This window comes from Carex rostrata, chromosome 2, assembly GCF_964058835.1.
Source record: "Carex rostrata chromosome 2, lpCarRost1.2, whole genome shotgun sequence".
NCBI lineage: Eukaryota > Viridiplantae > Streptophyta > Magnoliopsida > Poales > Cyperaceae > Carex > Carex rostrata.
The window spans coordinates 8111772-8134348 of record NC_135919.1 but is presented as its reverse complement, the minus strand read 5'-3'; the positions used below and the strand labels follow the sequence as shown (position 1 = coordinate 8134348).

General features: G+C 33.3%; 2 protein-coding genes across 3 annotated transcripts; both read right to left on the bottom strand.

Annotated features, from left to right (window-relative positions):
- Positions 1-2034: 2034 nt before the first annotated feature.
- Positions 2035-7146, bottom strand: LOC144549441 (uncharacterized). Of its 2 annotated transcripts, none has more exons than XM_078298179.1 (6): positions 6889-7146; positions 5390-5519; positions 3412-3548; positions 3249-3320; positions 3060-3125; positions 2035-2249 (listed from the first exon to the last, which is right to left on the bottom strand). In XM_078298179.1, the coding sequence occupies exons 1-6, from the start codon at positions 7099-7101 to the stop codon at positions 2178-2180; spliced, it is 690 nt and encodes a 229-aa protein (XP_078154305.1). In that variant the 5' UTR covers positions 7102-7146; the 3' UTR covers positions 2035-2177. The 2 variants fall into 2 exon arrangements, with proteins under 2 accessions (XP_078154305.1, XP_078154314.1); XM_078298188.1 differs by having other exon boundaries at positions 3249-3311.
- Positions 7147-15817: 8671 nt separating this feature from the next.
- LOC144572630 (UPF0496 protein 1-like) lies at positions 15818-19394 on the bottom strand. The gene is made up of 2 exons (XM_078322281.1): positions 18004-19394; positions 15818-16724 (listed from the first exon to the last, which is right to left on the bottom strand). Exons 1-2 carry the CDS (start codon positions 18595-18597, stop codon positions 16137-16139), a joined length of 1182 nt encoding a protein of 393 aa, XP_078178407.1. The 5' UTR covers positions 18598-19394; the 3' UTR covers positions 15818-16136.
- Positions 19395-22577: the final 3183 nt, after the last annotated feature.

The following is a 22577-nucleotide window of genomic DNA, read 5'->3' as shown; positions in this document are numbered from 1 at the left end:
TATTTTGGCTTTTAAAAGATGAAAATTATATCGAAAATCTTTACTATGTGTTCTCAACTTTTTTTATGAGAAATATGGAGGTCAAGTTCTCAATTGTTGTCTTTAATCTATGGTGGTGTTTTGTTGTGGACTAAAGCTAATAAGACTTAACTTGGTTATTCTAATTTAGATCTATCAAAATTATTCATGTATGTGATATTTAAATGAAAACAAAATTAATTGCTTATTTTACATTTTTTTTTAAAAGTTATTGAAAATAATAATAATGACAAAAAGTAAGACCTTGTATCCGATAATATTAAACCACCTGGAGAGGTGGATTAGTTTATGCCAAGTCAGACTGGCTTAAAGATCGACTTATTTTATCTTAGTTTGGCTCAATTAAATCACATTTAATGGAATAAGTAAAATCTAAAATCTTTATTGCACTGCTTAATTCACAATCAAATATAACTATATTCGTTTAAACTTGTATGCATGTGTTTGATATTTTGCCTCTGTCGGCATGCGTTTACTCAAAATTTCTGAATGCATGCACTAAGACCATGAACATAATTTTACTTTCTTATTTCAGAACAAATTAAGGATGGATAAGAAAATTGTGCCTTCTAAAGATATCTCCTCTAGAGAAGTAAACACGCAATTTTAGTTTTAAGTGCAAGTGCCTTCATATCTAGTTTATTTAGCAACTGAAGATGCCCTTACAAAATAGAAAAAAATAGTTATTTGTCACTCCAAAACTTTTAAATTGTAAAAATACTATACCGAAATTTAAAATTGTAAAAATATCACTCCAAACTTCATTAATTTGTAATTTTACTACTCCAAATAATTAATAACTAAAATGTCCTCCCTTCTTCTTCTCCTGCCAATCCAAGCTCCACACAATAACAAAACCAAGAAAAATTAATTAGATGCTTCTGTTAGAATGGTTTGATACTGTGCATAGAAGATTACACCCATTGAATTCCTGTGGCAACATCGTACTGATTCTCTCAAGCGGTTTGTAAAACATGCTTAATAACTCGCTATATTATTATCATCAGAGTTTCCAATAAATGGATCTGTGTCACTGTGTGTACTGGAATTAGAAAACACCTTTCGTTTTTGCTTGCTTTTAAAATTTTACCAAATCTTGCAGACTAGCAGTGTTATAGAAAAATGCGGGGCCAGTGAAGTCATCTGTTGAGGTAGTGGTCATCGGCGGTGGAGTCGCCGAAGAAGAAGAAGAGAAGAAGAAGGAGGACATTTTAGTCATTAATTATTTTGAGTGGCAAAATTATAAATTAATGAAGTTTGGAGTGACATTTTTACAATTTAAAGATTTTGGAGCGACAAATAACTAATTTTTCCTATATTTGTCAATCATCGCATATTAGTATATTAAATATATACAACCAGATGATGTCCCGTGTAGTAGATTTGGGCCTTAATAATTAATATATGCACGTGCAACACCTACGGTAATTGATCAGAGAGAAGGATTGTTATTCTTATTCCAAAAGGCTCCCACCTACACTTGTTCTCTTGCTCGGACCAAAGTAGAAAAATTTGCAAATGGTCCCCCTTTCCAAAAGCCCTTTGATGTCAATAATACTTCCACCGAAAGTATCCAAATCTGAGCTCCCTTCTTTTCTTTCATCTGAAAAGTTCAAATCTATCACACGGCCATATGATAAATTTTGAACGGTTCAGATAGAAGAAAAAGAGGATATTCATTTTCTTAAAAAAAAAAGGAGCAGATTTGATTCCACACTGGAAGACCATAAATTATTACTGCACTGATATATTTAAAAAAGATATATTACTGTGCTGACGTGTCCATTGTATAGAAGTCATCTGAACTTCTGAAGGAATAAAATGGCAACTATGTATAATTTATTCTTAGTACAATTCGTTAATATATAACACGCACATACCACCATATGAGATCAAATTTGTGACAAATTAGTTCACAAATACAAGCAACTTGCAAGACATTTCACCTATGGAACATATTGCAAATGTTAGATTTGAAAACCAAGGCGGTTTCAATAAAACCCAGTAAGACAGGTTCAATTAATCTCTGCATAATAATGTTAACACAAGTTCTAGTTATAGGAAATATCATACAGCTACATATCATATGTACTACAAATCTGTTAGTCAAAGAATGCAGTTCGATCTCTTTTTTCAAGTCAACCGCAAGTGTTTTTAAGTCTCTTTGCTGCCTTCATGAATCCCACAATCACCTGCATTTCATCCAATTGCTTCACAGTACAAAAGCAATTTGGTGCATTTTAAAAGTCAATTTCCAAAAAAAAAAAGAGTTCACTTCCATTGCAATCATTATAACACTCTTGTCTGGTGTGCAATTAACAGGCATCAAGTAAAGCAGCTATGGTACTACGCATATCGCAGATTGGTTTGTACTATGGATCGATATCTTTGTTTTCAGTGTCCAAATATTTAATCTGAACCATTCAACATGATTTCTATATGAAAATATACTTGCAAACCAAATTTTGTATATTTAAGAATTCTCTCTTTTTTTAGATAAGTAGAAAATCAATACTTTTGAATGGTCTTAGAATCTTTAGATCAAGTGATTTTCTACCTATCTAAAAAAAAGTAAGAAATTCTAAAAAATGTAAATTTTGATCTACAAGTACATATACATATGAAGATCGTGTTGAACGTTCAAACTGACTTATTGGACTTTTAAAAATGAATATAATAATCCATAGTACAGACTAATATGCACTATGTAAAGTACCGTAGCCCGCAACTTAAAAATCTTCAAAAACTATCTCGCAAATACAATGGCAATAAAAATGTGGAACTAACAAGTATTTGAATTGTCAGTTTAGAAAAATAGCATTCAAATATATAATTCAAGAAAAATTCTGTCTGCATTGATATTTGGGAAACTGATATTTGAAATGAACAACCTTCTATTGCATCGCAACCTCGGAAGCCTTTTAGTTATGACATTTGGCTAATCTCCAAATTATTTTCATGTTGTTATAAAAAAGGAAGAAGAGGTGCTTCTTAAATTAGTTAGATACTCAGCTGAATACCTGTGACATAAAATGCCTTTGAACACCTTCAATCAGCTGTTCTTTTGAAGGGTTAGGAGTTGAATCCTGTAGGAGAAATAATATGCACAAAGCAAGGTTAATAAAAACCACAAAAACAGGGAAATATTTCCCCCAAAAACCATGTAAAAGACTTGATCAAAGAATTTAATACAAATTAACTTGACTAACTAGTTTAAAATGTTGGCAATATCTCCTCAATGCATCAGTCTCTAGCTTGCTGAGGTCAACTCTCTGCACAAACTTAAAAGTTTTCAAATAATTCAAACTTAGCAAAAAAAAAAAAAATCCTACTTGAACAAATAAATGGATAGAAATTGGGTATATAACGTACTGCAGCAGCTAAGGAGGAGGAATCAGAATCCTTAGATCGAGACTCGCAAGAGTGGGACCAGCTTAAGGATTTGTGCACTGATGATGATCTGTTAGGTTTGCTTCTCGGCTTTTGCCTCTTAGGTGAAAACGAGTCATCTGTTTTGTCATTTATTATTTGGTCAAATAATAAAACTAAGCAGCAAGAGAAGAATTCTAGTATAATTAGTTTTTTAATTTCTACAAAATTGCATGATCTAGTGCTTTATTCCACAAATCCAACAATTTGGTTTAATCATAATTGAGGCCAACTAGTAAGCATTTTCTTTGGGTTATTGCAACTGGCAACGATTAAAATAAATGCAAAGTAAACTAGCATGCTGAATTACCACCTAAATATACAGTGCATAAATATAAATTTTGTTATCATAGTTGCATAATTCAAGTAGTGAATATTTCACTTCTACCAAATGTTAGTTCGGAATCATGCTAGACATATGAATTCATTATTTTTTTAAGGTAGTATATTTATCAAGTATACTTAATAACAGTTGTACAGTCAGCTCTTATGTTAGAATTTTGAAGGTGTCATGCTAGACATATGAATTCATTATTATTTAAGCTAGTATATTTATTAATTATACATAATAACAATTGTACAGTCAACTCTTTGTTAGAAATGTACTATAGGCCAGAATATTTATGGGCCATATTAATAATTAATATGGATCAACTCTTTATTGGGCTAGGCCCAAATTTCTGATATTATGATCTGATCTGAAATGGATAAGTCTTCTGAAAGGGTTCAACGAATTGATGCCATGAATAAGCTCAAACGAACTGGTGCATATAATTTATAAATATGCTGTGATCTGTTCAGAATTCGGTTGGCCATTATCATTCAGATTTTCGGAAAAATAGAAAGAGAGACAGATAAAAGAGGGGCTGTTAATTCGGTACTAGCATATCGAATTACAGAAGTTTATCAACTTGTTCGTGTGGATACTGATAGAAGCGTGACTGCTAGGCTGTTGCGTGGATCTGACACGAAGGAAAAGAAAAGAAGGCTACTGCTAGACTTGAAGTTTCCGCTGCGCGTCTAGTGGTAAACTCTGTTTTAATCATAGAATTAGTTTTATACTTGGATTCTGGTTTTCGGGTAGTGAACAAATCTTGAACTATTTCGAATTGTTGCACTATAACCTACTCGAAATCCCAACACTCTTATGTTAGAATTTTGAAGGGGGTAGATGGTCTTAATGATATATCTATTACTTGGGTTAAGGATAGCAACTACATGACTAGTTATTTTACAGAACACCCCCAAATTATATAGCATTTGCAAGCTTCTAGTATTCATAGCAAATCAAACACTGTTTGTTGGGGTTAATTGCAAAATGCAGAATTACTGTAAAAAATATATATATATATATATATCTGCATGCATATTTAAAGCAACTTTAAATATATTTAAATAAAACCTTGAGAAGAATTAAAAAAAAACCCCTCTAATTTGTTTAAATAGATGTTTGCAGATTTAAGAGTATTGAAACCAGGTAACCAGCATTGAAGTAAACAAAATGTTACCAGGTTATTCTGACATATGCATGTTTAATGAGATAATTCAATGCTGATCAAAACAACAAAGTATCTATCTTTGCAATAGGATGAAAATGTTTCCATTGCTCAAGTGAAAACAGGTGCTATCCATTTCAAAGAAGGGTCGATTATCAAAATTTGAGAAAACGTAACTTATCCATAGCAGTAAACCAAAAGTGCAGTTATATAAGAACATAACTATAACGGGTGGTGGTAAGTAGATTCAAAATACGAGCAATGTTGGCCTCATTTCTTTTCTTTTTTAAGATGTCGGCATGTCATATGGAAAACAGAGTGGGGACTTGTATAAAATCGAGACAACTTCTTTTAGATTTGGGTTGTTGTGCAGAGAAGAACAGAAAATATAATCTGCAATTAAAATTAGGTTTACTGATAAATACCCAAGTCAGTTGCTAAGTTCCAAGGATTATTGTCACATACAAAGCCATCATCAGCCTCATTTCCATTAGCGGCTTCGATCACTGTCAGTGCATTTCTTTGCAACTTCACCTCTATGCCATTTGTCAAAATCTAGAGTTTGGAGAAACGATATATATAAATAAAATTGGCAGCAAAATGATGTAACCAATAACCAGTGGAACCTAAATACACAAATAACAATAATCAAGCAAATACATTTGATAAGAATATTAAAGAGGTCTAGAAAAAAAAAATTAAGCCACATTTACAAAAGAATTATGGACATAAAAAACATTAAACTTGCAACTTGTCATACAAATTGCCAATCAATGAAAGGAACATAAGTACATAACAGCAACAAAATATTAAAACAATCAACTGTGAGTTTTGAAAATTAGTTTACATAAGCCATATTTAAAATTGCCACATTTACAAAAGAATTATGGACATAAGCTGTATTTTTTTAAGCACAATTTACCATACTTATCAAAAACACTGCTCAGCAAAAGAAATTAAATTAAAGAATTTGCATTCCATAAATAGAAAACATTATTTCCCAAAGAAAGTATATGATAATTACAACCACTGCCCTCACAGAAGACTGTCAGAAAATATTTATTATACACTGGGACCACAGAGTACAAAATTGTGATTAAAAGTAGGTAAACAATTTTAAAAAATTTGAAATAAGAGCTGCTAGTATTAAAGACAGCCAAGTTATTTCTAAATCCATTAAACATTTAGCTAGCAATTTAAAATTGATTTAATGTTCAATAACTGCATAGAATAAATAAACAGAAAATCAACAAAAATAGAACTTCTGCTTTTGGGAAGAATTTGTATATTCAATTAAGTATTGACCTGAAAGAACCAATTTTCACACTTGGAAAAATAAGGAAGAAATTCAAAGCTACTTCAAATGGGAATTTAATTATATAAAATGTTTTGATTAGAATTCTTACCAGCAAGAATTTCATGAATTGAATTGAATGACACTTTCAATTTGGTCAGTTACACTAATAATAACAAATTCAAGTTTTCGAAACCAGAGAAATAATTAGCTTTCTATTATGAAAAAAAAGAACAAATGAGAAGAAAAAAATCAAGCAAACATTCTCTTCAAAAATCACAAAATAAAAAACAAATCATACAGGACCACACACAAACTCAATTTTTTATTGTTTCGGATTGGATCGCAAATTGAATATTTTATCAGTAAAGCATGCAAATTGGTACTCCGAAGTACGAAATTCTGGTAAAACCCAAATTCTTCCTTAAAAATTCCAATACATTTTGAACTTCAGAGGCGGCAAAATTAAAGGACCTTGAAACTTTCCCAATTCCCAGTTACCATTTTTAAAGATTTCTTCAGATAAAGGAACAAGAACAAAACAAAATGACAAAAACAACAAACAACAACCAAACACCAAAGAAAAGAGGAAACAAAAAGGAATTGAGAGAAACAAATCAACAATATTACCAGCCAATGCCAACCGCCAAGGCCAACAGCCTTCTTGACAACACCTTGCAATCCAATGAGCACCGATTTGGTTCGATTGTTCCCTGTCACCACCACCTTCGTGTGCACAGGCAGCGCCGACGCTTCTTCCTCGCTGCTTGTACTGCTATACCCCATCCCATTTCCCATCTGACCGCATCCTCCGTTCATTTCTCTTTCAAGGGGCCCAAGCATTCCCCTCTCCCCAGTTCTCCCACTGTCTATGCTGTCTTGGTACTAGTACAGTAGTACTCGTAGCAGTAGAGAGCGTGCTACCAGTACCAATTCTACTGTTTGTTTTGGTTTACTACTGACTGTTGAGAATTGTTCGATATAATATAATGGAGTACGTATCCTCTGAGATATCTAATATTGTGCGTGACCGACGTGTCCGGTGTCTATTCGGGGATAGCACAGGGGCTAGTATTATTTGAGCTTTGAGATTCGTGCATAAGTAATTAAACGGTTTAGATTTTTCAAAAAGTCACGCAAAATTTGAGATATCTCAGAGGATACGAATTCATATTGCTGCTTTGCTGGAGTATAATTCAAAGTATTATTGCGGTACCTTACCGTGTAGAGTAACTCCCAGTCAAGTCAATATAATTTTGGATTAAGAGGGGTTCTCTTTGAGATTCGAGCAAGGTTAAAACAGACGATAAAGATCACATTTTACACGGTAAGGTACCGTACAGAACTGAAGTGGAAAATCGGGGTTTTTTTTTTTTTTGAGTGGAAAATCGGGTTTCTTGTTCAATAAGAATTATTAAAGCGTTACATACAGTACAGGAGGCCAGGAGGGAAGAGAGAAGACCCTTTTGACCTTTTATTCTGGAGCTATGCGCTGAATCCCGATGAAACTGGGAGAGCTAATAGGAGGACGACACGTGGCAGATGGTCCGAAGCAACGAAAAAGAAAAGTTATCAAAATGACGAGTATACCCCCAGAGGACCGTTTCGGAGGGAGACGGTTACAGATCTTGTCGTGCATAATTTGACCATTGTCATTTTTTTATCAGATGCAATTAATGTAATCTTCAAGTCAGATTTAGCTCATGTCTAATTAATAATTATTAAGCAGGTTAAAATTTCTATTGTTTTCGTGTTTCCATTATAAGTAGTTTTTTCTATTTTCGTTTTTAAATTTTAAACAATCGATTCAAACTGTTAAAAAAAAAATCAAATTTTAACTAAATTTTTTTTAAAGATACCAAATTACTATTTTTTATGATCATAAATCTTTTAAAAAATAGTGATATTGTATCTATCTAAAAAAACTTCTTTCTAATATATAAAATTTAATGTTCAAGATTATTTTAATACAAAGATTATATTGAACAGTTTAAATCCACTATTTAGATTCTAAAGTGAAGATAAATAGAGAATTTTGTGTGATATGATTGGAGCATAAAAATAATAGAGCATTTTATTTTTAATCCTACTCCTGATTAGTAGTTATATTATAACAAGCAAATAATTGTAGTTTGGATGGTCCCATTAGGCAAGAGTAGAATAGAAGAATAGAGTGAAAAAAATGTTCTATTTCTGTCGAATAAGAGAAGAAGTGAGTAGAATTAAAGAATTAAGAATAGTGGAATTGAGTTTGAACTTTTATAGTCAACCTCCTGCTTTTTGCATTTCGGTCCCTCATCTATTCTTTTGTGAATCAATTCCCTATTTCATGAAAAATGTGGAACAGAGGAATTAGTTTTTTATTTTTTTCAAGAGATAAATTTAGCGCGTTTACCCATGCTCTTCCAGATTTCACTATTTCAATGGTTTGTCGAACGGGCCCTACGAGAATAGATCAGATTTCGGATTAACTGAAGTAATATTGAAGTAATATTATTTTAGTGATGATCTATTTAAATGGTATCAGAATGAGAAACTTTTTCATTCTTCTTTCCCAGCCGTTGCAAAAGTATGACCAAAAATATTAAATCAGACTCAGTTATTTTCTCACGAGTCATGACCGTGAATTAGATTCTTCTCTATTATTTTCCTTTCTCTGTTGATATATTTGTATATTGATGCTACTGAATCTGTGCCATCTTTGTCAAATTTGCTATACAAATCAAGATTATCCAATTTAATGATATTCTTACTAATCCATAACCACTTTTCTTTATAACCCTCATTGGACTGTTAATAAGAAGACATTTTTTTTTCTGACCATCTAATTGTTTTTATGAACAATAATTAGAGTCTGACCATTTTTTTAAGTGCACGTGTGACCATTTAATTTTCAACTCAAGGCATCAAAATTTTTAAAAATATTAGTTAATTTTATAAAGGTAAGTTATTGATTGTCAAGTGTCAACCATCTCAGGAATTTAAATTTAAATTTCTTGGTTTAAATTTAGAAACCCCTGCAATTAGGGGTGCACAAAAAATTCGAGATTCGTGATTCGATTCGAGTTTGATTCGAAAAAGTTCGAAAAAAATTCGATTCGAAAATAATTCGGTTCGAAATTAATTCGGTTCGAAATTAATTCAAACCAGTTCGATTCGAAATTAATTCAATTTCGAATTCGAATCTGGGCAGATTCGGTTCGATAGGTTCGTGAATTTATAAAGGTTCGAAACTCCGACTAATATTGACCGTCCAATTAATTTACGTCGCCAGTATTCTTTCTCCATCTCTCTCTCGCTTAACCTAAACGCCGACTTTCGCTCTTTCCCAATCGACTTTTTTCTCTCTCCGATCAAAGCGCTGGTGCATACAGCGAAGGTTTGGAGCTCTTTCCCTAGTCGAAGCACAATATCTCTTCCTTTCCAAACCCCTCTTCTTCTTCGCCTTCTCTCTTGATTGCAATATTTCAGCCAAATAATCCAAATCACGAACTTGCTGTGATGATTTTGCACGACCTAGAAGGACAAGTTTCGATTCCTCTCTTGGTGGATGTGGTCTTCTGGTAGTTTCGAGGCCAGAAGGATTGCAGATCTGATTGAGCAGCAGTCAGCATCAGAAATTTCGAACTAATTTCGAATCAAATCGAACTAGTTCGAATTATACCGAATCAAATTCGAACTGGCCTTTTAGGTTTGAAATTGATTTCAATTTCGAACTGGGTTTGATTCGAAATTATTTCGAATTCGAATTCGAACTAGGGTAGATTCGATTTGGTTCGGTTCGTTTGCAGCCCTACCTGCAATACATAATAGGTCTTCGGAAAAGGTTTTGTCAAGGCATGTGTGCCTAGGGATGCGCAGAAAGCTCCTAGTTCGTGATTCGATTGAATTTGATTTGGAAAAAAAAATTGATTCTAAACGAATCAAATTCAGTTAGATTCAAAATTGGTTTGACTCGAACTCAAACTGAGTATGGCTCGGTTCGAAACTTTTTTTTTTAGTTCTAAATCCTGCTTCAATTTCAAACCAGTTCAGTTTAAAACTGATTTGAATCGCACTGAATCAAATTCAAACCCTTTTTTTCAGTTTGAAATCCTATTTCAATTTTAAATCAATTCAATTCAAAATTGATTCGAACTCGAACTTGAACTGGGTTAAGTTCGATTCGGTGCAATTAGTTTGGAGCCCTATATGTACCTAGAACTGAAACAAGGATATGAATTGAGGTGGCCAAATGAGCATCTATGAAACCATGGACTTTGTGTCATGACCTTTTTAACTATTTGAATTTTGAAATTTTATGATCATTTGGAGGGCAAATGTTATTAGCGATCCCTTTAGTATACCTCCGTTACTCGTAACGCCGTTTGTGGTCCACACTGTACGGACAAAGGTCTTGTCTCGATAATACGACAGACCGACCTTTTCTTTTCTTCGCAGGCACTACGCTTGAGTTCTCTGCGGCCACTAGCGTGGAAACAACATATGTTGCGGGTTCATCGTAACATTATTTGACGGGCAATACGAAAGATCTATATTTATACTGTCATAGAAGACTTAAGTGACCTGACTGTGTTTTAGTTTCCCGCCACTAATAAAGAATGTCGACCGTTGATTAATGAAAGATTAATACTGGGTACATGATATTTAGATTATGCGATAGTGACATTATTAACCTACAAGGCTACAACAAATGAGATCAATTGTGTATATATGTATCATTTTTTATATAATTTAGAGTAAAATAGTATGGATTGATGGATAATATAATTGACTTTCATTCTTAATAAGAAAATTTTATATGATTAATTTCCATAATTTGAGAGTCTCGTTACACTCCTGACTAAGATCCAAATTATGTGTTTTTTCTATTGCTGAACATAATGCCATCTCATTTTATACGTTTCTTTGATATTTTATAAAATATTATTTAAATTAAAATGTAAAAATTAGATAATTTTTAATAATTTAGATAATTTTTAATAATTTAGATAAAAATTGAAAATTTTTATTTTAAAATTCGACATAATTTTTTTTCTTTGAATATCTATACCTGGAATATTTGATTTCCGTCTTTATTTAAAAAATATATATATCTACACAGAACACACATCAAAATTTAGTTAATTTGAAATATGATTGGTTACTGTTTTAAATTTGAAAAGTATAGTATTTAAGACAATAAAAAAAAACCCATATACAAATTTAGTTTCTTACAATATTTTACAAACTGAGATGAGTTGGCTCTTTCATGCTGTTAGCAGCGTGTGCGTGTAAAATAAAGATTTTCGTCAATTTGATGTTGTGAGACGCATATAGACTACGGATTAATTTTTTTTTTTTTCATAACGAATTTCATTCTCTTATCATGAACACACAGAAAGAAAGTGATTTTTTTTTTAAAAAAACATCTCCTTCTCACAGCGATTTAAAAAAACGAACCGAGCTGAATCAATCTCGAAATCATTAATAATGAATTGAGCCAGAATCTAAGAAACTAATTACAACTTTTTCTAGTTCCAAAAGAACAATAAATAGGAATATTTTTGCCGGGCCGTAATTTGACAAAAAATTTGTGGTGCATGTGCATATGATCAAAATTTTGAGGAGAGGAATAAAATTAGTTTTGAGGAGAGGAATAAAACTTTTATTTTAAAGCAAAAGGATAGAGAAGCATATAATCACGCATGAATGAATTTGTAGCGCAAATTTAGGAGCTGGGATTGGAAAAAGAACAAACAAGCTCATGATGCCACACCATGACACCAATCACGTACGATTATAGGTTTCCGGTTGTACAACACTACAACCTATTGACCGAATTCGTATACTCCGCAATCCGCATTAGGGGTGGCAAAAAAAAGCTTCTTAGCTTGTGGCTTGATCATTATTTGCACATGACTCGCTGGCTAATAACTCGTTCGTTATTGGACCGAGTTATTAACGAGTTAGCTAGTTACTAGCTCGGTTCAAAATTAACGAGTTTCAGCAAGGGCTAAGTTTGCTCGCTAGCTCGGCTAGGTATCAATTTGTGAATTTATATGAATTTGTATGTATTTTATACTGTCTAACTCGATTCAAAAAGTTTGTAGAATTTATTTTATTTTTTAGACTGGCTTGTCACGAGTTCAAACTGAGGTTTTAGCTCAGACGCCTTGGGTCCAGCTTGCTCAACTGTAGCTCGGTCTATAATTAACAAGTTGAGCCAGGATCTAGTTCGGACCGAGCCAGCTTGTTGACACCCCTACTCTAAATTAACTAAAAAAAAATCTCTTGTGTTAATACATATGGAACATTCGATTTCTTTTAAAATCCGTACAAATTAGATCCACATCAATATTAAAAACCCGTTTAAAAATGAGACGATGGAAATACATTAACTAAAAAATTGCTCTTTTAAATTAATGCAGACGATGCGGACTCCTATGAACCAATCCCATTTTTTTATCTAATTGTTGTACAATGGAAGAATATTCCTAATTCCGAAATTTTTAATCATATCCTACAAAAAATTATTCTAACTTTGCTTTTGATTTTTCAAAATTCGAAAAATATCTGCCTTGCTTCTACCGTTAGTAATGCTAGCGGTACTCTATGACTTCTATCGTTAGAGAATTAATCAAACAACTAATATTTAGATGGAGGATTAATTGAAAAATAAAATTATTTAAAAACTATTATTATTATTATTTTAATGATGAATATTAATCTCATAATATATAACCCTAACTAAGTTACAGAACAAAATAGAAATATTGTATTAGTTTAAGCAAAAAAAAGGAAAGTAAATGATGCTCCTATTGACCTATTGTAAATTGATATTCAATTTTAGAATATTTATTATTGTAAAATAAAATTTCCCGATGAACGACCGTAAAATTAGAAACAACTTCAACTGAAGTTTTAAGATCCAAAACAATGTCTTTTTTTTTTTTTTTTTTTCAATTTTGATATTTTTCGGCGTACTGAGGCTAGGCTATGCCTCGAACACTAAGCCCTCCGCTTCTTCAAGAGCTTTCTAAATTGTCGTCAAAAGTTCAAATCAGAATTTCCTATCGAAGGTTATGATCATTTAAAATTTGGAAACAATGTATGAATATTTTATTACAAAATTATCGATGACACGTCGATGTTTTATATTCTGTTTAATCCCAGCACAAGTGCATCGATGTTTGACTGTAAAAATCGATGACATGCCAGTGTTATATACTCGGTTAATCTCAATAGCGATGCATTGATGTTTCATTACAAAAAATATCGATGAAGCGTCAATACAAAAAAAATTCGGATCATTCTCTCAGCGCAAAAAAAATACTTACAAATTTAAAAAAGTAACCATGTATGTTCCAATCAGATTTTTTATCTTGTTTGATAAGTTTCAAAATACCACACCGCTGTTATTGCCAACGGTAAGGATATTTTTCAAAATCTTAAAAAATCGAAGAAAAAATTGGAATTTAATTTTTTCTGAGGATATGAATAAAAATTTCGGTTCCTAATCTCAGCCGGAACCTTTTTTTTTTTTTTTTTTTTAAAGTCTGCCTTACATGCACTGAGAGTTTTGGAGAGTCGTGTCGCATTAAAATAAATTGTTCTGAATCTCATTCTGCGATCAGTATATGACTGGATCTGAATTCTCATGTAATATAGGAACCGAATCGTCTGTCCTCAGGGGCAGAAAATTCCTGCCTCCAGAGTCACTGCGAGTGGGCCCAAATTTAAAAACAGTAATTAAACCCTTTAACAGTAATTGATCCCACCCCGCAGTGATTCCGGGGGCAGGAGATTCGGTTCTTGTAATATAACAACAAAAACTGAGAGGATAGGTCGATAGGACACTGAGCAAACTTTTAGATAACATTTATGTTATACTGCAATGGTTTAAAAAAAATAGTGTTGTGTCTATATAGTGCATAATAGTGCGCTATAGTTTTTATGATCCAAAAATGCTATAGCACGTTATTTAGAATCTTGTACTGAATCAGTTACATCGCACTTAAATTTTTTTTTTTAAATAAAATGAGATTATGATAATATGTATATTACAGATGAATTGACGTTACGGATTCATATTTCTATTTTTAAATTTCAAATTATGATTTTCATATAAAAATGTAACTCAAGATCAAAATTAATACTTTCAAGTTTCAACTAGTTCAGAATTTTTAAATCAAGTGGTTGTTGCCAACACTATAAGTCTATATCAAATGTTCTAATTGAGCTTTCTATAGCTATTTTTATTAGTTTTTAAATAAGGAACCGAATCATCTGCCCCTCTGGGGGCAGGAAATTCCTGCTCCCAGACTCACTACAGAGTGGGTCTCCATATAATTCTAAATTTAAAACCACTTTAACCCTAAATCCTTTAACAGTAACCGGGTCCACCCCGCAGTGACTCTGAGAGCAAGAATTTCCTGCACCGTTTCTTTTAAATAGAGAATGTAATGGCGAAGTTTCCAATCGACGATGATAAAAAGTATAGAGCCTGAGACAGTGCCACGTGGTACCAAACTGAGACGCATTGAAAGACTTGGGCAGCACAATCCGCAGTTCCGCACCAAGCGGATGAAGCATTAAATGTGGTTCACGCATCCTGATCCTTGCATTTAATGCCATTACTAGTTCCACAGACACAGCGGGAAATGTCTCTCAACTATAAATATACCTATCAGTTTATCACTGCATGCGTCAATTCATATTAAATTCTACATAAATAAACATGCTTTTTATATTTCTGTCCAGGCGCGTCATAGCAATCGTTTCTATGATCTCATATTAAGTTTGATCACATCTTAATTAGTATAACTGCGCATGATGCGGAGAAAACAAAAAGGAAAAGAAAAGGAAAAGGAAAGAAAGTAAAGAAAAGTTGCGTGGACCCGTAATTGGGCTCTTTTAATGATTCCAGGTCTTGGAAAGTGTATAGCAATATAGCATGCCTGGCCTGAAATAGACTTCGCAAGGATGTATATATATATGTCGAGTCCGCATCCTCTGCATTAACTCAAAAGAGCATCCTATCCGCCATCCGATTATAAACAGAGTTCATCCGGTTTCCGTCTAAAACATAAGGAGATCTTTGATATTAGTGCAATCTAATTTGTACGAATTCTGTATATGTCATGGCACTGCATGCACGTTACATGTGTCTTGGTCATGGTACCATGACAATTCTTCGAAAAATTAGCACAACACAGTATACAAACCGGTATGGTCACAGCACGACACAGTATACAAACCGGTATGGTCACAGCACGATATGTGAACTGGTATGATGACGACACTTCACAACACTTGGTCATGCAATCCACACGTGATGAAGACGGTTAAATCTTGATCGAATGGTGACGTTTGAATAAACTAACTTAAATTACAACAAAATAGTTAAATGTGACCAAACGTGATCAGACACGTTTGTTGAAACACAAATTGAGATTGCTAATCAACCGGGTACAGCTTCATCCAGCAACAGATTTGCATCAGAAGCCATTGATTGAAATGACTAATTTTGACATCAGCTGCATAGCAAAATACAATTTGCACCGCCACATCAAAATAGTTCTACTTCTCCACATCAAGTGCAACTTTTAATAAAGATAAATAATACACGGAGTAAACACATTATTCCTCTCAACAACACACTGAATAATTTTTTTAAAATAAATCGAATGAAACCTAACAGTAAATAACTATAGAAATAATTCTGACTGGTAAATGAGATAATAAATTTTGACAATGCCATCATCAGCACTAGAATGGATTTAAAATTCCAGGGTTTCATAATGAGCACATGTTTTTATTCGTCTCGGATGAAGACAGTCGAGTGATGGTCAAACTGGGTATAATCTGATAACCCTCTGATGAGATCAGTGACGAGTTCAATTGGGCTGTCTAATAATCCTCTGAAGGACGACGGTTCTGGCACGACTGATCTCCCTACTACAGCGATCGGCCTGCTCTGCTAAATCCTCAACACTCTTCATAAAGACTTCAACTTTTTTCTTTATCTCCTCCACTGCAAATTTCACCCTCACCTCCTCGTCACCCATTGTTGCAAACTCTATAATCTCCAACAACCCCCCGATTTCAATCTCCAATTTGTCCACAAGTACCTTTATGCTATCGAGATCCTTTATGGCGATGTAAGACCCCACCTGCATTGAGCTTATGACCTCCTTTTGCATTCTTAGAGCATCTTGGTATCCCTTAAACAGTGAGTCGATCCACTTCCCCATAGACCCCACTGGTATAGACGTGGCAGCAGCCAGCGCAGCAGCCACTGGTGGGGCCGCAATTGCTGCCGCCACCACTGAGCAGATTATTACCGCCGCGAGAGTAGTGGCAAAGATGATGCTCGACAGCTTGCGCCATGCCTTTATGGATTTCAATTTCTTGTCCAGCTTCAGTTTTCTCTGTTTGAGCTTTTGGAGCATCGACACTTGCTGTTTATAAACAGATTGGAATACCTATTTTGCAATCGACATATATCAAATATATCTGTTAGTTCTAATTTGGCCAAAGAAATTAATTGTGTCCAAACAGGATCGGTTTGTGACCCGAACACTGTTTGCAATATTGATTAGGTCACTAAATAAACTCAAAGACAGGGATGACTTGGTACATAATGTAAATTATGTTATTAGAAAAGTAATGTCATTGCCTAAATGTATTAGGAATACTTTATTTTTATGTAAGAACATTATTTCAATTGAAATGGCGATACAATATCCTTGCCCACACAAGAGATCGTATAATATCAAAACTAAATTGCTCGCCACCTTTTGAAAATGCAGAACAAGAGGCAAAAAATAAAAAGGCAAAGACTTGAAGAAAAAATAATCACCGTAATTAAGATTGAAGCTTGTTATTCCATGTTATTTCTTTTATTTTTTATTTTTTTGGTTTTATATGTCATCAGCTCTATTCTTTTGAAAAAATTCTCAATTACTGAGTTACTTTGATTCTATTTCACCATACCTCATGTATTATTTAACATGCTAAATTCTACTAGTTGAGTTAGTTAACATATTAGGATCGAGGAACAAGAATTGCCTTAAATAATTTAAATATGATCGGTTATTCGGATACTTCACAGGAAAGAAGTGATTCTTTTCCAAGTGTTACAGGATGATTTGATCACTTGGATTATGTAGGTGTCAAAATGATTTTTGCGAAATACATTAGAGCCTGAAAAATAATTTGGCTTACTGAAGCACTGTTTGATTTTTCCAACAACCAGATAGTTTTATATTATCATACTATTCGGTTAGATCCTGTTGAAACAGGGTAATGATTTATCAATCTTTGCTTAATATCTATTAACTTGAATTTTTTTTATGATTTTCTCACTATAACTCAACTTCTGTTCTGACACTTCTTCTATTTTTTTCAATTTGGTTTCCCCACTTCTCAAGATAGACTATAATTTAAGGAGTAAAGGATAACAAGCTGGATGAATGAGCTAAATTTGTGCAAATTGAATTCCTTTTTCCATCTTTATTTAACCAAGAAAGGGTAATTTTTTAAATTTGTGTATTGAAACAAAATTGCATAATAGGGGAGCAATTGCATTGTTTAATCTAACTAGAGGCTTGCTTGCACGATTTAAGGCTCAACTGAGACCAAATTAGTGCCTTTTTGGTAAAAATTATGTCTATGTTTACATTGATCTATCTAAAACTCCTAATCCATGGGTCAGACTATGACAAATAGAACACAAAAAATAACAAAAATAAAAAATTGTACCTGGTAAAATTCTTCGGTGAAAGGGTCCTTGGAATTTCGAAAGTGCCTCAGTTCCTCTAATGTTCTAGTATACTTGTTCCTCTTGCTATTACCTGAATCCTGCTCCTCCCCCTCCCCTTCCTCTTGATCCTCCTCATCAAACCTCTGAAGTGACACGTGGAGAAAGAGCTGAGAATCGCGTGCTCGTTTCAGGCACTTCTCAAGCACTGTGCAGAAATCAAGTGTATGCAAGCTACAATCAAAGTACTCTTCCACTAGTGAAAACAGCTCCGGGCTTTTCCATATATCCTTTTTACACTCTAGTATTACTCGAACCACCTCTTGGTTCATGTCCAGAAGGCAACCTGTCACTTCACGCAGCGACCCAAATGAGAGGGCCCGCACCTCCACCCCTCCTGCCAAGGTGGAGATTGCACGGTTCGTGCGCTCCTGGAGAGCTGTATCAAACAACATCAGCTCAGGGTCCTGCCGGCACGCTGCCTCGTACGAGCTTAGTTCGGCTGTGTATTGGGTCCCTGTACCATTACCTGTCTGGCCAGAGGTTGTGGCGGCCGAGTCGGGTGTGCTCGGGCGCTTGCTTGGCTGTGCACCCATTAAGAGAGGATGTCAAAGGTATATCAAACAGTAATAATTCGGGCCGTAGATTAGAAAATCTGTCAATTGAGAGAATTTTGGTTGAATTTCAAGTGATGGAACGGAATTTCAGGGATTTCAGCAGTAGGTATTCTGTCTTTTTGTGTCAATTTTTGTGTGTTGAACTGTCAAACTGGAAAATAACCAGAATAGGAATGTGGGATCAAGGCGGCTCGATAATTAGAAATAAAGGTGAGAAATTGACTTGTGGGCCTGTCAGAGAAAGGAATTTGGGTATATATATGGGTTATATTCTCAGATGAAATTTTGATGGTTTTTGTAGTTTTCTTTTTGCTAGGATTTTAGGGAGAAAAGGAAAAGGAAAATGTATTTTTGGAGTATATCTAAATCTTGAATCAAACTCTAGATAGTAGTTATCATGAATTGAAGGATAGATTTCATAAAAAAAGTTGGTTGCAGATCCAAACTTTGGGATAAAGGAACCAAGTGTAGAAGCTATAATTAATTCCCCAAAGTGGAAAGTTCGGCGCTTTTTCTATACCAGAAGCTTAAAATCTTAATACAGTTTTAGGTCTGTAAGAGAACACGGAGAGAAAGAGAGGGAAGCAAGGTTGACACTGTGTATGGCTTGTACGCATGAACGAATGGTGGCGGCGAGGTGGCAATACCGATCGGTGGAAGCAAGCTCTTTCTCTCTTTCTATAGAGATAATAAGATGTGTGTGAACTATGAAATGTGTTGTATCTTTATCACTAAATCTTTCGAGTTTGTACGCGGAAAGCAAGCGAGGGAGGGTTTTGGCAAAGGTGAGGAGTGAGGGAGATGAAAAGCATTAATTGCAAGGAAACGACAATACGTATCCTCTGCATTAACTCAAAAGGGAATCTTTTGAGTTAATGAATCTTCACCATCCGATATGTTTTAAGATTCGTGTAGACTAAATCTGCACTAATATTAAAGGCCCCCTATATCATAAGGAGGAGCCGGATTGGCTCCGTTTAAAATCAGACGGTTAGTATTCATTAACTCAAAAGATTCCTTTCTGAGTTAATGCAGAGGATACGCCCTCAGGAAACAAGAGTGGGGAGGCTCGCGACGCGGACTAGGGATCAATTCATCTCCCCTACGGTAATAAAATATTTGTCATTAGATTTTTACCGTTCGATCTGATCTAGCACGAATATTAAATCATATTGAACAGTTTAGATGCAAAAACATATATTCTGTTACCGAAGAGAATATGGATTGGGGGACTTGGAACTAGTGTGAACAGTTGGTGACTCTGAGACTCGTTAACGAGATAAATCGTTATACTCTGTTATTTTTTCCGTGTTATAGAATTAAAATTGGAAATTGACCTACTTACATCTCGAATTGGGTACGTTTGCAATTGGATGATAACAGAGGATTCGGATACGAACGCGACAGCAAGTTTTTTTTTTTTGATCACAGGCGACAGCAAGTTTCCTTGAACAAGTTATATATACCCTTTCTTTTTCTGACCTCATGACAGAAAACAAGTTTATTTATCCTTAATCATTTAATTTTTCCCTTTTTCAACACAAAATTCCGGGTAATGAGTGATTGAGTGCTGCATAGAAAATCGCCGCCTAAGAATTAATAAATCAATGATTGAATGGTAACTTCCTGGGAAGTCACTACATTTGGTCAATTTAACAAAGGAATCAGAGCAGTTTGGTTCAATATTCCTTTTTAGAACCGTTTGATTCATTTGAAAATTTACGCTGACAACTTTAAAATTCGTGCAAATCAATTACGTATGAATTTTCACGGAAATCACACGAGGCCGACTGACTGAGTATCGCAAATTAATAATTAATAAATTCCAGAAATCATTCCACTCTTAGTTTATACTTTATTTATTTCTATGTGATTCAACTAGGACTTAATTAAATATTCATCATTAAATATCATTGATGTAGTCGGATTGTAATTAGTGTGTTATAAACAATAAATTATTTGATGAATATTTATGTACAAAATATAAATAGATTTAAATTACATATAATTAATACAAAAATGAAATCCGTCTGTGTAGTTTTTACATAGCCTGTCTCAAGCTAGGAAAAAAGAAGAGGATTCGTGATAGGCTTGACGAGCCAGTGGTAAACAAACAACCTTTTATGGAAATGAAACCCTCACGAAGTGGACTTGGACATGAGTAGTACTAGAATGGGTGACCTTCTGAAAAGTCTTTGTGTTTCTGATTCCGGTTGGATTTTATTTCTAACTTATTCCAACTTATTTAAAAATAAAGGCTTTTAAAGAAAAAGATAATTACTACAAAAATGATAGTTCTTACCAAGGACGTCAACTTGTTCTTCTAGAGAGAATTTTTTAGATATTTTCTAATTGAGAAAGAATTTTCTCACTCTGCGTTTTCTCATCGAAAGTCTGCCTTCCAATCAATAGAGGTCTTCTGTGACGTGTTTTAGGTGGCATATGATGACTTGAAGGTATAATATTTGTAATATGCCAAAACTTTATTTAACAAATATACAACAAGTACAAATGAAACTGAACATAAAGTATAAATTATGTACAAATGTATACAAGTTATGTCCAAAGTTTAGTGGGTTCATACATGGTTTAAACTTAAAAGATAATAAATTTATACGGGATTCGCGCTTATTCTATCGAATGTAAACTCTACATTAATTTTATTTAGCCAAGAACTAATTGTATGCATAAGTTTGTTATGCCAAGCGGAAATATTGTACAAATGTATATCTATCAAGCGTGAATGTTATATGAATTTATTATGTTAAATATGAACATCATACAAATTGTATATATATAGGTATGCATTTATGTATGTACGTATGTATGTGTGTGGGTATATATTTGTGTATATATATGTGTGTGTATTTGTTAGGTATATATGTATGTATGTATGTATATATATATGTATGTATGTAGAGTTCAGCTAGTATGATATTAGTGTCATATGGCATCAACTCCAAAACTCAGTGAATAGACTTCAAATGACTAATTTAAATTGTTCAAACCGATCTATATTTTATGAGTGATGCATTTACATGCAAAATAATTATTTTTTTGAGTCATTTTAGTATCAAGTTTAGCGGTCAAAAATATTGAAAAATGAATGCATTAAAATTATCTTAAAAACTCTCACATTTGACCGTTTGACTTGATACTAAATAAATTCAAAAAATTATAAATTTTGCATATAAACACACAACTAATGAAGTAGATCGGTTTGAACGGTTTCGATTCACCGTTTGAAACCGATTCAATAGATTTTGAAGTTAGTGTTATATTAGCTGAAATGACACACACCACACACACACTCTTGTTAGCACTAAAATAATATTTGGGTAGCACTTATACAAATATACAAATATTTAATTACAACTGATGTTTAAACTTGGATAAAATTTAAAGAAAATATAATAAAAATAGAATAAATAGAATTCTCAAACATGATAATGTATGTATATTTTTTTATCCAAAAAAGAGCTGTATGCAGGGACGGATGTGAATTTTCATTAGGAAGGGACAAAAAATAATGAATTGGGTTAAAATAGCTAATTGGATACTAGATAAAAAATAATACTTTAATTTATAATTTCAATGTTCTAACTTCTAATCATAATTACCAACGAGAATTCAAAAAAATTATTCTAATTTTAACTCTAAATTTAAACCAAATTACAAAGAAAGAAATAAAATTTTAAGAGGAAAGCTAGTTAAATTGTGTTCAACCATTGTTAAATATTAAATTAAGAAACAAAAATTAGTGGCAAATTAACTCCAGAAAACTCGACATAATAATTGCAGAATTTAATATTAAAAGTCTAAGTTGTTTTTTATTCTAATTATTTGTAAATGCGAGAGATCTAAAATCTGATGCAAAACCGTAGAAAAATAATTAATGCAAATGAACGTTTGAATGTGATTGACAGCGCTAGATATTAATGCAAATCAATCATTATGTT

Coding starts and splice junctions, on each gene's coding strand:
- LOC144549441 (XM_078298179.1), bottom strand. CDS start 7,101: ATGCTTGGGCCCCTTGAAAGAGAAATGAACGGAGGATGCGGTCAGATG. Junction 3,549..5,389: donor GAACTTAGCAACTGACTTGG/GTATTTATCAGT, acceptor ATGACAAAACAG/ATGACTCGTTTTCACCTAAG. Junction 2,250..3,059: donor AAAGGCATTTTATGTCACAG/GTATTCAGCTGA, acceptor TGTACTGTGAAG/CAATTGGATGAAATGCAGGT.
- LOC144572630 (XM_078322281.1), bottom strand. CDS start 18,597: ATGGGTGCACAGCCAAGCAAGCGCCCGAGCACACCCGACTCGGCCGCC. Junction 16,725..18,003: donor TCACCGAAGAATTTTACCAG/GTACAATTTTTT, acceptor ATTGCAAAATAG/GTATTCCAATCTGTTTATAA.